Consider the following 17,282-nt stretch of genomic DNA (forward strand, 5'->3'; position numbering starts at 1 on the left):
TATGTCCAAAAGTCACCATTAAACTACAAGTGTTATTTAGAATGGTTTCTAAGATAAATTATAAATGTTCCCCTATTCCTTATTAAAATTCTGGTCTTGCTGATTTCTGACACTTCCGGTCATTTTGGCCATTTCAGCATAATCCATCAACTTGATCTGCCATTCTTCTCTGGTGAGGACTCTTATCTTCTTTCCATCTCTGGGGCAATAACATCCGTGGTCGCATACATAAATAGCCTTTTCTGCTCCCGTGAAATTTCGGCACCTAGAATTCCTAAAAGAAAAGCTTCAGGGTTTTTAGAAAGTTATTTTAAACATTTTTTTCAACTCATTATAAATCGTTTCCAAGCAGCTTCATCTTTCAGACCCCATCTTACTGACTGGGTGGGTTTTCCTCCCTTTATCTCACAAACTGCCTAATGTATAAAAAAATTATAAAAATTGAGGCTTCTTTCCTCACCAGCTGCATCCAAGAGCAAGCCCTCAAGAAGTATCTTCCTCCTGAGCCTCCTTGCTGGAAGTAAAACAAACCAATACAATTCTATTGATGTGCCAATATTAATTATTTCTATGTAAATATGAAAACGAAAGGATAAAAACGAATTTGCATATGCACTGAAAAAATTGACTACTGGCAACTGGCTGGTACTCCATTTATTTTAAATAGTTGAGTCACTTTCCTATTAAAAGTGCCCAGAGTGCCTGTCAATTAAACAACCAGAACTTTGTAATGCTAAATCTATTTTTAAATAGTAAAAAAATAAAAAGAGCAAACATAGTAGACCGAGTAATTTTTGTCCTGCTAACTCAGGGGTCAGCAACCTTTTTCAGCAGGGGGCCGGTCCAGCGTCCCTCAGATCATGTGGTGGACCGGACTATATTTTGGGGGAAAAATAATGAATGAATTCCTGTGCCCCACAAATAACCCAGAGATGCATTTTAAATAAAAGCACACATTCTACTCATGTAAAAACACCAGGCAGGCCCCACAAATCACCCAGAGATGCATTTTAAATAAAAGGACACATTTTACTCATGAAAAAACACGCTGATTCACAGATCGTCCGTTGTCCGGATTGAGAAGGCGATTGGGCGGCATCCGGCCCACGGGCCTTAGGTTGCCTACCCCTGTGCTAAATGGATGGAAGCTGGAATAGCATTGTTACTCAAGTTCTGAGTCTGTTTTGGTGAGTTTGTTTTATGTTTTATTTTAATAATGCTGATTATTTTTATTTTTAAAAATAATATTTTTAATTGTTGCAAGCCAGAGGGCACCTGCACTGTCCCCTCCCTCCACTGAAATTAGACTTAAAGGAAGCATTCTATTGTAGTCAACAGCATACTGGTAGGTTGTGACATGCACTTGTAGTTGTGTCTGTTTGGCACCAGGCACAATTTCTGTAGTCTGCAAATTTGCCCACTGGCCCAAAAAGGTTAGCAACCCCTCTATGTAAGCTGCTTTTTTGTTGTTGCTCAGAAAAGCACCCTATAAATATTTTAGGATACTAAATAAATAAAGAAGACTTAAGATCAATGCGACAGCAGACAAGGAGACTAGTGGAGAGGTGCAGGAGCATAATTCAGTTAAAAGCCTTGGCTAAGTTGAATGGGTTTTGTCTACCATGACAATGAGGCTCCTGCCTCAATCTACCCAGGAGGGTATGGTGCCACTAGATGAGAAAGCCAGCTGTATCAGCTTCAACTCTTGAGATGTTCAGTTCTCTCCGATGGATAGTGAATACATACATGTTTGCATCTTTTATATACCGGAGAACAACATTGCACAACATCAGCATATTTTATTGACGTGGTGGGTTCACATCTATTCACGAATGTTATAAACTTTACCCTGTCTATATAAGTATGTTTAAAAATTATACTGTCTTCTAACGAAGTATTTGAAACCTGACAACTTGGCTCAAATGAATACTAAATATAGATGGAAAGCACACTGTCTTTCAGAGCTAAGCTTGTGGGTTTAGTTGAGAGACTCCAATGGCGTTCCAAAGGGCAAGAGGAATAGCATACAGTATGTTTTCTACTTGAACAAAATACCAGAATTCTTCTGAAATGATTTAGAATTAGACTCTGGAGAATTATTCTGAATTCTGGACATGGTTAAAGATGTAAGTAACCTTCAGCTTTTATGGTTTTGAATCTGCTAATATTCTTTGGTTAGCTGTATTTATTTTCAGATCTTTGGTTAACTGCAGTTACCTTTTCTTCTAACTTCTCTCTTCATCCTAAATAAATTAAACGGGGGTGGGGGTGGGGGTAGAAACAAGTGACGAGTCAAAGACCAAATCAATACCGACACCAACTCACTCAAATGCACGAAAGGTTATAGTTACCGTGTTAAGAGCTGCTGCTGAGTTTTGAGTGCTCATGCCGTTAGCTTCTGCTTCCAGCCACACTCAAGGGAAAGAAAACACAGATCACATGCAACTTCTTTGTTTTAATTTTTCATTAGACTTAAGTGCATAGCAGGACAGCTGGCTTTTTCAAACTATACTTAAAACCAGTCAGTCAAAGCAAATTAGATTGACTAGAGCAGAGTTAATTAGAAGACTCTTCCATAGTTCTTGCTTGTTGATTCTCTAACAGGAAGCACTGAGAAAACATCTCCCTCAGGGATTTCAAAAAACGCTGTGAATAACTGGTGGTGAACCTATAGAATTCTGTGCAACTTGGGCTAAAGCACTGTGTCTGGTCCTTTGTTGAGGGAAACCAAAAATAGAAATAATGAATCGTTATATGGCCGTGTTTGATATGACTCCCTTCCCTGTGTCACAGTTTCCCATGGGAGCAATAATCCCTCTGTCCTGAACTCAGTGTTGCACATATAACATATTTTCGATCAGAATGGGCATGTTCGTTGCAACCAGAGCTCTCCTTGCAATCCTCACTAGTTCAGAAAGAAAGGTTCTGCAAATCTTATTTTTTTATCACTTATCAGTACTTTTTCCTCCATCTCTTTACTAATGGGAACCTTTTGCTTAGCTTCCTTGTATTTGAATATATAGTACCCTGACGCTCGGTTCTAAGAGAGATTGACAGCAAATAAGCATGCAGAATGGTGCAGATACATGTCATGAAAGCTGATGCAGCTGTCAGGGATTTCATCTTTCATATTTGTGCCTCAGGATTGGCTGTTAGTAATAATAATAATAATAATAATAATTTATTATTTATACCCCGCCCATCTGGCCGGGTCTCCCCAGCCACTCTGGGCGGCCTCCAACAATCAAAATACAATACAGAGTCACAAATTAAAAACTTCCCTAAACAGGGCTGCCTTTAGGTGTTTTCTGAATGTCAGGTAGTTGTTTATTCCCTTGACTTCTGACGGGAGGGCGTTCCACAGGGCGGGCGCCACTACCGAGAAGGCCCTCTGCCTGGTTCCCTGTAGTTTTGCTTCTCGCAGTGAGGGAACCGCCAGAAGGCCCTCGGCGCTGGATCTCAGTGTCCGGGCTGAATGATGGGGGTGGAGACGCTCCTTCAGGTATACAGGACCGAGGCCATTTAGGGCTTTAAAGGTCAACACCAACACTTTGAATTGTGCTCGGAAACGTACTGGGAGCCAATGCAGATCTCTCAGGACCGGTGTTATGTGGTCCCGGCGGCCACTCCCAGTCACCAGTCTAGCTGCCGCATTCTGGATTAATTGCAGTTTCCGGGTCACCTTCAAAGGTAGCCCCACGTAGAGCGCATTGCAGTAGTCCAAGCGGGAGATAACCAGAGCATGCACCACTCTGACAAGACAGTCTGCGGGCAGGTAGGGTCTCAGCCTGCGTACCAGATGGAGCTGGTAGACAGCCGCCCTGGACACAGAATTAACCTGCGCTTCCATGGACAGCTGTGAGTCCAAAATGACTCCCAGGCTGCGCACCTGGTCCTTCAGGGGCACAGTTACCCCATTCAGGACCAGGGAGTCCCCCACACCCGCCCGCCTCCTGTCCCCCAAAAACAGTACTTCTGTCTTGTCAGGATTCAACCTCAATCTGTTAGCCGCCATCCATCCTCCAACAGCCTCCAGGCACTCACACAGGACCTTCACCGCCTTCACTGGTTCTGATTTAAAAGAGAGGTAGAGCTGGGTGTCATCTGCATATTGATGAACACCCAACCCAAACCCCCTGATGATCTCTCCCAGCGGCTTCATATAGATATTAAAAAGCATGGGGGAGAGGACAGAACCCTGAGGCACCCCACAAGTGAGAGCCCAGGGGTCTGAACACTCATCCCCCACCACCACTTTCTGAACACGGCCCAGGAGGAAAGAGCGGAACCACTGTATAACAGTGCCCCCAGCTCCCAACCCCTCTAGCCGGTCCAGAAGGATGTTATGGTCGATGGTGTCAAAGGCCGCTGAGAGATCCAGCAGAACCAGGAAACAGCTCTCACCTTTGTCCCTAGCCCGCCGGAGATCATCAACCAGCGCGACCAAGGCAGTTTCAGTCCCATGATGAGGCCTGAATCCTGATTGGAAGGGATCCAAATGGTCCGCATCTTCCAGGCGTGCTTGGAGTTGTTCAGCAACCACCCGCTCAATCACCTTGCCCAAGAATGGTAAATTTGAGACTGGGCGATAGTTGGCCATATTGGCCGGGTCTAGAGATGTTTTTTTAAGAAGCGGTTTAATGACCGCCTCTTTCAGCGGGTCTGGAAAGATTCCCTCGCAGAGGGAAGCATTCACCACCGCGCAGAGCCCATCGCCCAGCCCTTCCCGGCTAGCTTTTATAAGCCAGGATGGGCAACCAGCTCATTTCAACACTGCAATGCTGGGCATAAGAGATGAAGTATGAGTAAGAGATAACATAAAATGAGCCTGCTAGATCAGGCCAATGGCTCAGCATCTAGCCCAGCATCCTGTTCTCACAGTGGCCAACCAGATACCTGGAGATGAGTGCAACAGTATTCTGCTCACCCGCCCAGTTTCCCAGAAACTGATAATCAGTGGCATGAGGTCTCTGACAGTGGAGGTCATGGCGAGTAGCCCTTGATAGCTTTGTCTTCTACAAATTTGTCTAATCCTCTTTATAAAGCCATCTACGTTTGAGGCCATCACTGCTTCCTGTGGGAGCAAGCGCCATTGTTTAATTACATGCTGCGTGGAAAAGTTACGTCACCCTACAGACGTTCAACCCACCGTAGAGCTTATATATGGCAGTTCAAATGTACACGTCCATTCTAAAACTATTATACAAGGGGGAGGGGAGGGGGAATTAACCAACCTATTATGGCTGTAATACCAAGCCAGCTTTTTCCCACTTTGCTTGAAATTCATAAGACGAACCTGCAGGAGCAGTCCAATGGCCCATCTAGTCCAGCATTTTCTTCTGACAGTGGTCAACTAGATGCCTATAGGAAGGCAGCAAGCTGGAGCTGAATTCAAAAGCACTTACCCCAGTTGTGATTCACAGCCAGGGCTGGCCCACCCATGAGACAAGGCCTTGGGCGGCAGAATCCACAGGGGCAGCAGATCCCAATGTGGATCTTTATCCTGCCCCACATTGTTCCCAATGTAGAGCTTCGCTATCCTCTTCTTCCCTAGCAAGGAGGAGGCTGCCATTTTGTGGTTTGCCTCAAAGGTCCAAAATGTCTTGAGCTGGCCTTGTTCACAGCAAATGGCATTCAGAGGCTTCCTGCCTCCAACAGTGTAAGTAGGACATCTCGCCTGATGAAGAGTTCTGGTGGACTCAGTAGCTTGGTGTATGACATTTTGGTTCATCATAACAAATGGATTTTGGACTTTTTCAAAATACAAGTGACAGTTTAAGCCTTAGCCCTGCCAATGGAACCTATTTCTTCCTCTGTTTCTACCGAGAAAGGCTTATTTCTTTGGCATACGGAAGATGGGCAAATAGAGACCCAGGAGATGCCGTCACCAATCCTGCAGGAAAATCCTGCGTGGAACTGCTCACTCCTGCTCCAACACCTCACTTAGGTAGACTGAGATACAGTGATAGATTTCAGCAGCAGAAGTGAATAATACTTCCACGTTGCTAAGAAGCAGTCTAATTTTTCAGTTTGAGACCAAAGCATAAGGGCCCCTTACAGTCAATACTGAAGAAAAGATGACTCAGGAGACTTGTGGCACAGAAACCAAGGCACAGGGAAGAAAGTTGGCCAGATATTTTTAATGTCATTCAGCTTGTCCTTGGTGAACTGCCAAAAGGGTAAAAGGTGAAGCCGAGCAGACATTTGTGCACTGCATCAGAACAAGTTGGAAACAAGAAACTTCTCACAATGTTTGAGAACTTCCTTTGCAGCAGCCCTGTAGCCATATTTCCTTGTTGGGTGGGATAACCACATTTCTGGGTTCAGCATTTTTTTTGTGGGGTGGGGGGAAGCACATAGCCCCAGCCAATTTCCTGCTCTACTCACTTGTGGGAGAGGATGTGGGAAGGCCAGGGGGAGGGAAAGGTAGTGATCTTTCCCCTCACTCCTTCTCTTCCATGCAGAGTAAAATTCATATTTACATAGTCCATTATGTAGGTTAACAGAAAATTTAGTTTGAGTACCAGGCATTAAATGACTGGCACATTTTTTTTATAAGAAGAAAGAATGTTAACGATACAGTGAACAAGGTGATAGTGAAAGGTATAAAACAAAATCATTTTTAACTGGTTCAAATAATTTTTAACCGGTTGTTATACAAATTACTAACAAAAAAAAAGGGGGGAAACTAATTGTGGAAAGCAAATGGATTTTTAAAAACTGGTTGCTGCATTGATTTTTTTTCTGCCCAGAAACCCTGAACAGGCCTCATACTGAGCTTCACACATTGGGGAAAATCAGAAATTAGGCCTGAGCGACCAGCCAGTTAACTGTAGAGTGTACACAGCCATGTTTTTATTCCTATAGGGCTGTTTCATTCTTTGCCATCAGGTACACAAGAAAAAGAAGAAAAAATAGCCACCCTGATGGTGCATATAGAGAGTGCTTTAAGCAAGTAAAGGGTAAATTAGGGTAGACTTTCTTTTCAGATTGCTTTCAGTTATCTCTTTATCTCACACTTTAGCAATGAGCACCCAGTCCTGCACTACTCATCTTAATAACTGCAGAATAAACAAACTCTTACTACTCACTGCAGGCATACAAACATACTTCTTCATTAAAGGTAAAGGACCTTTACTTGCATTAGGTCCAGTCGCAGATGACTCTGGGGTTGCAGTGCTCATCTCGCTTTATTGGCCGAGAGAGCCGGCGTACAACTTCCAGGTCATGTGGCTAGCATGACTAAGCCGCTTCTGGCGAACCAGAGCAGTGCACGAAAATGCCGTTTACCTTCCCGCCAGAGTGGTACCTATTTATCTACTTTTACTTTGTGCTTTCAAACTGATAGGTTGGCAGGAGCAGGGACCGAGCAACAGGAGCTCACCCCATCGCGGGGATTCGAACCGCTGACCTTCTGATCGGTTAGCTCTAGGCACCATCCGCATCCTTTACTTCATTACCAGCTGTGTTAAGAATGAAACTGAACCTGGAAAGCAGAACAAAGGAAAATTCAAGGGATGGGGTCTTAATTCTAGCCCATAGTACAAAATTCTAATAGTTAACTTGTCAAGGGTCATGGTACTATATAGGCTGGGGTTGTTGTTTTTTGGTCAGGATCAAAATGAATGAAAAATCCATTATTAGGGAAAGTGTTGCATGAGCAGACTTGGGGTTGTCTCTTCCAGATGATGCTTATCTTGTGCACTTTCCTCACCTTATTCACCGAATTTTTCTGAGCACCCTATTCTTAAATTGCTCCTGTAACAAATTAAAAAGATAATTTTACTACTACAGCAAATCCGGGGGTGGGGCAGTGGCAAAACACAACTCTAGGGAGACACAGAACCCATTTCCTGGCTACAGGGCTACTCTGCACCCTTCGGTATTTTCCTCTGTTTCTGCTGTTAGTTTACATGTCTTCTCCTTCATTCCATGATCTTCAAATGAGGCCCTGCGGCAAACAGGATCAATACTTCTCATGTCCCCCCATTAGCTGCCCCATGAATGGGGGGAAAGGTGCCTGTGTGAGCCACCATCACCATGATCGCTCACAGAGAGAAGTTCTTGGCACCTCTCCTTTGTTCAGAGTGGCGGGGAAGGTCCTAGCATCCAGTAAAGTGTAAGCATGTGTGTTCAAAGTAGGAGAAGCTGAGTCAGTGCAAACAGGAGCTGAGCAGGAAAAGCAAACAGTGCCTCGTGCATTCTGGATTTTTGAGGGCATATTTACTTAACCTTTGTGCAGGTGATGTAGGGGGTACTGAACTCCATTCCAGCAGCCATCAAGGTCATACGGAAACCTCGGTGATAAAATCAACGCCCTTGTTGTTGTTGTTCAGTCGTTCAGTCGTGTCCGACTCTTCGTGACCCCATGGACCAGAGCACGCCAGGGGTCACGAAGAGTCAGACACGACTGAACGACTGAACAACAACAACAAGGGCGTTGATTTTATCACCGAGGTTTCAACGCCCTTAAGTTAGATTTAAACATCATCATCAACAACAACAACAGCTTCCTATTTTGAGGTTGCCATCACAGGTGTTTGCTGCCTCAAAGAGCAAATATATCGTTTAGAGACATGTTGCCAAGTTTCATTAAAAGAAGAATCATAGAATCATAGAGTTGTAAGAGACCACAAGGGCCATCCAGTCCAACCCCCTGCTAAGCAGGAAACACCATCAAAGCATTCCTGACAGATGGCTGTCAAGCCTCTGCTTAAAGACCTCCAAAGAAGGAGACTCCACCACACTCCTTGGTAGCAAATTCCACTGCCGAACAGCTCTCACTGCAATAATGCTGTTATCTCATAGGTGTGATGGAGAGTTCTTCCGTGGAAAGTGACTTGCAAAACCTTCATAAAGAAAGGAAGCTTTATGCAGTTGATTCTTTGAACAACTTAAATGAACAAAATCTTTGTGCGGATCGATATCGGCACACCGGTATGTATGCTGCAGACCATTTGTCAACCACCTTTCGGGATATCAGAATAACGCTACTCGCTTTGTGGCTTATTTGTCTAGATAAATGTGTTCTCAGGGTGGTTTAGTAAGGAGAGACCAGATGTTAACTGTGCATCTAAACCATGGGTAGTCAATGTAGACTTCAACTTGAGTCAGCACCTTGCAAGGTTAAATTAACAAGTTGGCATTCACAATAGGTTGATAGGGTGGTTTGTGTGAGATACATAGCTTAAATCTATCTGTCTTCTGTACACGTTTTAAAGATAATAGTTCAAAATATATGACTACAGGTTCATTTACACAACTGTGCAAAACTATGATTTTCTTTGAAGATGGGGCTTAGTGGTGATATATATTTTCTTCCAAAGAGTGAATTTTGGCAGCTGCCATTTGTCGATGCCAAAGTGCTCCAGGGGTAATAAAAACTGCAGCGGCCAAAAAAATCCGTTCTGTACAACAGTTAAAGAACGGTACAGAGACTTTCTCTTCTGTTTCCTTTGATTTTTTTTGTTATATGATAATATCACTGATTTATGAATAAACACTGAACTGGTAGTGATTGCATACTACTAAGCTGCTTTGAGTTGCTCTGAAACTAAAACAGGGTGGCTTTTTTTTAATAAATAGAACAATATGCTGAGGCTGTTAAAAAAATTGTTAATTGCCTACTTGTTCACTGCTTTTCAGGCTATGAACAATGTGCTTCGTCCATTAGCTGCTTTCAATGTGCACCTCTTTCTTTCTCTATAACTTTTTAGCTGCCATATATTTCCCCGCTGAATTAATTAGCTGCATGCGCAGCACAATCCCACGCATGTTCCCAGAGAAGTCAGTCCCACTGTGCTTGCTCCCAAATCAATACATTTAGGATTGCCTTAAAACGTCGTGTTTATTTATTTATTTGATAGATCTTATATTTCACAATTCTTCCATCATGGCGTTCCCAGATTGTCCTCCATTCAGGCACTGACCAGATCCAGATCTGCTTGGCTTCATAGAGTTGGCTATGTCTTTTGTCTTCAGAATGTGCCCTTAAGCAGCTTGTCAGAAGGATATGAGATTTTCATTTTGTCTGGTTGTTCTATTTCGATCTGAATCATTTGACTCTAAACTTCACTATTTCAGGGATGGGGAGCCTGCGGCCCTCCAGAATGAATGAATGAATGAATCTTTATTTGCGTCAGCCATCGGCCACAGCAATAAAACAACAATACGATATACAAAAAATAGAAATAAAAAGCCAATTATATAAAATACATTTTAGGGTTTTGTGTGGCCTTGCAGATATTGTTAAGACTCCAGCTCCCATCATCTCTTACCATTGGCCATGCTGGGTGGAACTGATGAGAGCTGAAGTCCAACCGCATCTGAAGGGCATTGCTTCCCTCTCCTTGTTTTGAAGAGGAGGAAATGCAACCCTTTCTGGGATCATTGTTTCCTCAGCAGGGGCTTGGTTGACCATGATATTCTCTTGACAAGACAGACAAGTTCCCCGCTCCATATAGCCACACCAGATAATTGTTTTTCAGTTGCTCCACCCAAATTTTATTCTCATGTGTATTTGTCTCTACTGTACACATGGTAACAAATATTATTTTTAGCTCTCTGTGCTCAACTCCCTTGCAGTGTTCTGAAAGTTCTTTGGAAGTTATTGTCTCTTGGCAACATTCCACACTTTGATGCTGGAACAGATACAGAATCCTGTGGCTTGTCCTTAACTTAGAAAGCGTGCCTATATACAATTTGACTGAAAGTTCTCGGTAAAATGTGTGCTTTAGAATGGTTTGTTTCTGATCAAATAAACAGGCGTGTCAGGACTATCTCTAAGTGTCTTGGGTCCCTCGGCGTGGTGCCCTTTGCCAGCCTGCAGCTTTTTCCTCTAGGTCACATCACAACCAACTCTGGCCTCCAAACACAGGCTTTGTCCTTCTAACTCTCTAAGAGCTGGAGGAGGGGCCCCACCCATTTTGCATCTGGCACGGAGCCCCCTTTCCTTTGTTGTCTTTCTTTTGCCTTTGCCTTTGCCTTTCTTTTGTTCCAGGCTGTTATCTCACCAGGAAGCTAGCCTGGCTTGATTAACTTTTAACACTTGCTAGGGTGGCGCTGTGGGTTAAACCACAGAGCCTAGGGCTTGCCGATCAGAAGGTCAGCGGTTCGAATCCCTGTGACAGGGTGAGCTCCCGTTGCTCAGTCCCAGCTCCTGCCAACCTTGCAGTTCGAAAGCGCGTCAAAGTGCAAGTAGATAAATAGGTACCGCTCCAGCAGGAAGGTAAACGGCGTTTCTGTGCGCTGCTCTGGTTCGCCAGAAGTGGCTTAGTCATGCTGGCCACATGACCTGGAAGCTGTACGCCGGCTCCCTCGGTCAATAAAGCGAGATGAGCGCCGCAACCCCAGAGTTGTCCACGACTGGATCTAATGGTCAGGGGTCCCTTTACCTTTACCTTTAGGATTATACAGGTATCACACCCAGAAACTCATAACAATATTATAAAACATGAGAGGGGTGTGTGTGTCCTCATAACCCATGTTATGTGGTGCCGCTCAGCGCTGTTAAGGGTTACTATGGGCTTCCAGTATGGTGAATTCATCTTAGCACTAGAGTTTGCAGATCAATGCATGCTTTGAGTTTTTAAAGGACTGCTTCTCAGAGCCATTTGTTTCCCCTTCTTTTGACTTCAGTGGGCTGCTCTCCAGTATGCGGTTTGGGAATGCAGCCTTGGAGATGTGTGCTCTTGCCCTCTAACATTCAGACAGATGCCCTCTTTATGGCTGTCAGCTGTTTTTTCCCGCAGGAATCTGTGATCGGCTTTCTAAATTGCAAACATCCTTAGGATTTTATTTTTTAAAAAATGTTTTCAAGTAATGATTTTATGAGGTTTTTTAATGCCCCAATTAACGCAATGCCTTTGTGTATGGTAAGATAAATATGAAAGCTGAAATTTCTACATTATTGTTTTGTTTATTTCATTTATATCCCACCTTTCCTCCGGGGAGTCCAAGGTGGCATACACAGCTTTCTCTCTCTCTGTTTTTATCCTCACAACAACCCTATGGTCTGTGTCACACGTACTCTTGTCCTGCCCCCTATATAAAGACCTGAGGGATGAGACCATCATGCCGCTCCTATCTGCCATCCCAGGCCGCTCTTGTGAAGCTAAATTGTTTTCACTTCTAGCCGACCAGAACAGCTCGATAACAGAGAAGGTTGCCAGATTTATCGCGAGAGCAATGAGACTGAGAGCTGCTATCTGAACGACAACAGTGTAGTCATCCGGATTCCCAGCATAGGACTTTATTATTATCATTATTATTATCATTTTACTATTTATGTTAAGTTCCAAGGAGCTATTACCTTGAGTTTTAATAGGTTATAAGGTTTTATTGGTAACCATATTTGTTGTATTTTTGTTGGTGTTTGTCTTTTAGATGCTATGGCCAGTCGGCTACGCAAATAAAGTTTGAATTGAATGGTCTTAGGTTAAGAGATAGTGACTGGCCCCAGGTCACCCAGTGAGCTTCATGGCTGAGCAGGGATTTGAACCCTATCTCCCAGGTTTTGGTCCGGCATGCTAATCACTATACCATATTGGCTCCCCACCATATTTATATGCTGAAATGCATTATCAGGTGCTCATTTATTTATACTGGGGCTCAAAATGGGCGATATATAAGGCAGCAAGCCTGGAACCATTTTAAATGAGCTTCTGAAATAGGTGCCTTCAGTTTAGCTGAGAAGCAGGGCTGCATTTCTATTTTGGCCAAGAACACAGCAGCGCCACGCTGTTGGCAGCTGGGCAGGGTTTCTTGCTCATGGATGGTTTTCAATAGTTTAATCTGATTCTCTTGGCCAGCTCACTTTCTAAGGACTGCCCATTAAGCAGAGCGGACAAGAGACATTTGTTAAAGATAGCTTACTGTGTTTGAAAGCCCACCCTAGAGGTACTCCACATTTCATTCCTGTGACTGGGAAGCTGCCTCCATTGTGATGAAACTTAACACCTAATAGGTTTGTTATGAAATGGAGTAAATGGGGGGAAGAGGCGGACAACTATTAAAAGTCTGCAAACTTTGGTTTCTGCTCAGGCAGAAAGATTTATGTTAGAAAAATTAGGCTTGCTCTCAAAATTTGTCCAGTACAGCCAACTCTTCAAGTAGGGATTTATCCTAGTCCACTCTGTTGATTCACTGAGGGCTTTCTGTGACAGATACTTTAATAATGGTTCTGTTCATGCCTAGCAGAGAAGAACCAGGGCAGTTGTGGGGAAACTTTGACCCGCCAGATTTCCTTCCATGCCTAGCCATGTTTGCTAGGGCTGATGGGAATTGCAGTTCAGTAACAACTGGAAGGTCAAAGGTTCCCCACACCTGTCCTAGGAGGTTGTCAAAAGTCAGCTACTTATTATATCGTCACAATTTTCTCTGTGCATCACGTCCAGTCAAGAGTGAGCCAAGAAGTCAGAGTCAAAGGAAGGCAGATGAAAACACAGCAGAGTCAGAAATTTGTTGTCACTCAGGTAACGACCCCAAACAAGCAGCCTCTTATAGCCTTTCCTGTCCAGTGACCAACCTGGAGTCAATCCAGGGCCAGAATTACTCCTCACATGGGCAACCGCAGGTGGAAGACATCTTGCACTTTTTACTATATTGCCCACTATACACTGGACTCAGGAGGCGATTTCTCACCCGACCGTCCGTACAGGAAAGATGTCTCTCCCCAGCGGAGAAGGTCCTATGGCTTCTTAGCGATGTAAACGCTTCAGTGAATCATAAAGTCACCCTTTTTGCTTTGGCAGCCAAAAAGTTCAGAAAGAAGACTCTGGACCAGGCTTCCTCAAACTTGGCCCTCTAGATGTTTTGAGACTACAATTCCCATCATCCCTGACCGCTGGTCCTGCTAGCTAGGGATCATGGGAGTTGTAGGCCAAAAACATCTGGAGGGCTGAGTTTGAGGAAGCCTGCTCTGGACAATTTAGCAGTGAACTGTAAGGGAGACACAGAGACCTAAATAGAGACTATTATTTGTGGCATGGCACCCCTTTTGCTTGTATTTATTTTTGATTCAGATTTGTCATGGCCATTGGCCAATGGCTAGTACAATAAAGTTATTTGGATTGGTTGGCTCCCCACATGGGCCAATCACACACACGGACACATCTGAAGTAACAGACTATTGAGTAAGCACGTGATGCGTTTTAAGTCACCTTTTAAGTGAATAATTGCTTATGATGCTGAAATTAAAAGTTTCTTGGATGACATGATAGTAGTGCATTACTTAGCAGGGTGATACATGGCTCCAGTTCATAAATCGTTAGCATTTCCCATTATTGTCTTCTTAAAACCAGAGCCAACTTGCTATGTTTATTCTCAAAGGCCATTGCATGTTTTCCTCTTAGAATTTTGTCTTTGTTTTGCAGCAGTCTGGGAAGAGAACTTACACAGTCAGAGGTGTTTGACAATTCAAAACAGCATGAGATGCCAAAGCTGGTTCTTTGTCACATTGATCATTACTTTAATTGTCAGCTTGGCACTAGTTTCTTTTGTAATAATCTTAATAGGTAAGTAAGCATGCCTTAGTTCTTACGATATCGGTTGCAAGGGGAGGATAGGCTGGAATTTAATGGCCTAGAATTGTGGGGTGGGAGGACAGGAAGCCCTACAGCATCGCTACTGGGCTTCCCCTTTCTCTGCCCCACTTTCGCTGGTGTCGGCAGGGTGGGAGAGGCAGGGGAGGCCCGTAGCATGTTCCTCTCCCAGTCCCTCCACCGCTGCTGCTCCTTCGCTCCCCCTCCCAGCCTTTTAGAGGAGGAAAACCAGGAAAAAATATTTTCCCCTAGTTTTTCCCCTTTAAAAATTGGTGCGTCTTATGGTCCGGAGCGTCTTATGGACCGAAAAATGCGGTATTTTGTAGCATGCTATCATCTTTGATTACGTGGCACAACGAATAAATGAATAGATGAATGAACAAACGAACAATGCTCACAGTGGCAATAAAAAAGTATTTTAGTATAAAGCTGTGTGAATAGCTAAAAAGCTGATCTTATGCGAATGGAAATCTAAAACCCACCATCCAGTCAACATTGCCTTGTTTTGCAACTGGCAGGGAGGGAACAGGTGGTTTATATTAAAAGAGACTTGAGTAATGCAATTTGATCTCCCTTCATATGGTGTTTTAGAAATGCTATGTGATTCTCCTGTTCCCCTCCAACCCCCTTCTCTCTCTCCTTTGTACTTTCCTAGGATAAGCATGGCAAAGAATGAGAATGGGAGTATGTGGGCGTGTAAATGTGTACAGTTGGTGTGATTTTGGCTGGAGGTTTGTTTGAGGTGGGCTAAATTCTGTATATGAAAAGGGAGGAACTGAGAGGAATTTGGGAATTATGATTGTCACAAACGGTAATACAAAGGCAATGTTTTGAAATTATAAATCACGTGATATAATAAAAATGTATAATATTGGGGGGGGGGTTAAGTCATTTAATATGGATAACTGCTGAAATGTTACTCCAGGAAGGCAGAGATGAAACCAAATAAATGCAGAAGAACACAGTGGATCAGGGCTTGCGTGGATGCCAAAAAAAACTATTAGTCATGATTTTATTATAAAAATGTATATTTGCTGCTGTCCCCCTCTCTTAAGCACAGTTAACTTCGCTTGGGATGTGGCAAAGTAATAAATGCAGCAGGGTCGTAAACTTAAATGTTCTTAAAACCTTGCTTCACCATCCATACATTAATTTCAGCCTTCACCTATGCCTCGACTCATTGTGCCTGGAAGCAGGTTGCTTCACCCTGCTGAGTAGAAGGGTGCAATTTCCTGATTATGCAATTTCCTGTATTATGAACCATATCCAATGTGACAATCTGAGTGCTGGTTTAAACATTGCCTTTTCTTCCATAGTTCACACTGGAGACAAGATGGATGAAGTGTCAAGAAAAATAGTGCTAGAAAAGAAGAGCATTGATGACCTTAAGGAATTAAATGACATGATTTTGCAATACCTTAATCAGACAGAATGGATGGGGAGTATAGGAAACTTCAGCACAAAGCAAGCAAGGGAACCACATCAGGCTATTGACTAAGGGAATACTGAGCAGCTGGAAGGATCAGGAGAGTATGCCATTTTTGCAATAAAATCCACTCTCGGTTGTTGTTGTTCAGTCGTTCAGTCGTGTCCGACTCTTCGTGACCCCATGGACCAGAGCACGCCAGGCACGCCTATCCTTCACTGCCTCCCGCAGTTTGGCCAAACTCATGTTAGTAGCTTCGAGAACACTGTCCAACCACCTCATCCTCTGTCGTCCCCTTCTCCTTGTGCCCTCCATCTTTCCCAACATCAGGGTCTTTTCTAGGGAGTCTTCTCTTCTCATGAGGTGGCCAAAGTACTGGAGCCTCAACTTCAGGATCTGTCCTTCTAGTGAGCACTCAGGGCTGATTTCTTTGAGAATGGAATAGGTTTGATCTTCTTGCAGTCCATGGGACTCTCAAGAGTCTCCTCCAGCACCATAGAGAGCACCACTCTCGGTATACTTACCTAATTCCTGACATCTGTGCAACAAAGCTTTTATTAATCATTCTGTAGACTCCGTAACACTTATGAGTGAACTTTAAAAAGCCTGCTAAGCATTTGTCTCTAGAACTATGGTGCATTGGTGCAATGCAGTTTCTAGGCTCTTGCTTATTCCTGTGTTTATTTATATGGATGAGCTTAGTTAAAATACGTCTGATTTTGAGGTGATGCATCTAGATCCCACACCTACAGACACTTGCAGATGGTGCAACATCTTGTATTGTGGTTCCTGTTTCTTGTTCAGTATAAACATAAAAATTAGCATCTGCTTTGTCTAAGGTTGCATATGTTTATAGCGGCACATCATAAAGTGTCTGCTTTGTCTTGTGTTATAAAATTTGCAAGTGAAGGTAGATGGGATTTACTCCTTTGCAAAGCACACTTTAGGTTGTTTATTATTATTATACAATTAAGGCAAGCCTTGATTTGCATCAGTGCAAATGTTTGGCTGGTTTCATACATGTGTATACATCACATGCTTTCTCAACACTTTAAGACTCTCAGCCAAATGTGTGAATTGTCTCTGTTGAAAAGCATTGTTTGACATAACATCTGGTGATATGAAAGTTCTATCTATAGTGATTAATCTGTTCAATGAAGGCTGCTTGATCTCAGACATAGCACCGGGTAGATACTTTTGAAAGTCCCTCCCAGCTGTTATTGCCTGCTAAATGTGCTACTTGCAGTAAACAGCATTTGGGAGTAAATAGCAGTGTGAGGGGATCTTTTGGCAGAAAACAACTGCATATCCCATTG

The 17,282-nt window shown here is 43.4% G+C and overlaps 1 protein-coding gene across 3 annotated transcripts; it reads left to right on the plus strand.

Annotated features, from left to right (window-relative positions):
• Window positions 1-1,924: 1,924 nt before the first annotated feature.
• On the plus strand, window positions 1,925-16,104 carry LSMEM1 (leucine rich single-pass membrane protein 1). Of its 3 annotated transcripts, none has more exons than XM_033163304.1 (4): window positions 1,925-2,009; window positions 8,809-8,937; window positions 14,373-14,513; window positions 15,857-16,104. In XM_033163304.1, the coding sequence occupies exons 1-4, from the start codon at window positions 1,940-1,942 to the stop codon at window positions 16,036-16,038; spliced, it is 522 nt and encodes a 173-aa protein (XP_033019195.1). In that variant the 5' UTR covers window positions 1,925-1,939; the 3' UTR covers window positions 16,039-16,104. The 3 variants fall into 3 exon arrangements, with proteins under 3 accessions (XP_033019195.1, XP_033019196.1, XP_033019197.1); XM_033163305.1 differs by having other exon boundaries at window positions 14,376-14,513; XM_033163306.1 differs by having other exon boundaries at window positions 1,953-2,126.
• The last annotated feature ends 1,178 nt before the right edge of the window (window positions 16,105-17,282 follow it).

This window comes from Lacerta agilis, chromosome 10 (assembly GCF_009819535.1).
Source record: "Lacerta agilis isolate rLacAgi1 chromosome 10, rLacAgi1.pri, whole genome shotgun sequence".
NCBI lineage: Eukaryota > Metazoa > Chordata > Lepidosauria > Squamata > Lacertidae > Lacerta > Lacerta agilis.

Excerpts from the sequence above, each read along its gene's own strand:
- LSMEM1 (XM_033163304.1), top strand. The coding sequence starts at position 1,940 with ATGGAAAGCACACTGTCTTTCAGAGCTAAGCTTGTGGGTTTAGTTGAG. Across the intron at positions 8,938-14,372 it reads GGATCGATATCGGCACACCG|CAGTCTGGGAAGAGAACTTA; the intron begins GTATGTATGCTG and ends TTTGTTTTGCAG. Across the intron at positions 14,514-15,856 it reads TTTTGTAATAATCTTAATAG|TTCACACTGGAGACAAGATG; the intron begins GTAAGTAAGCAT and ends TTTCTTCCATAG.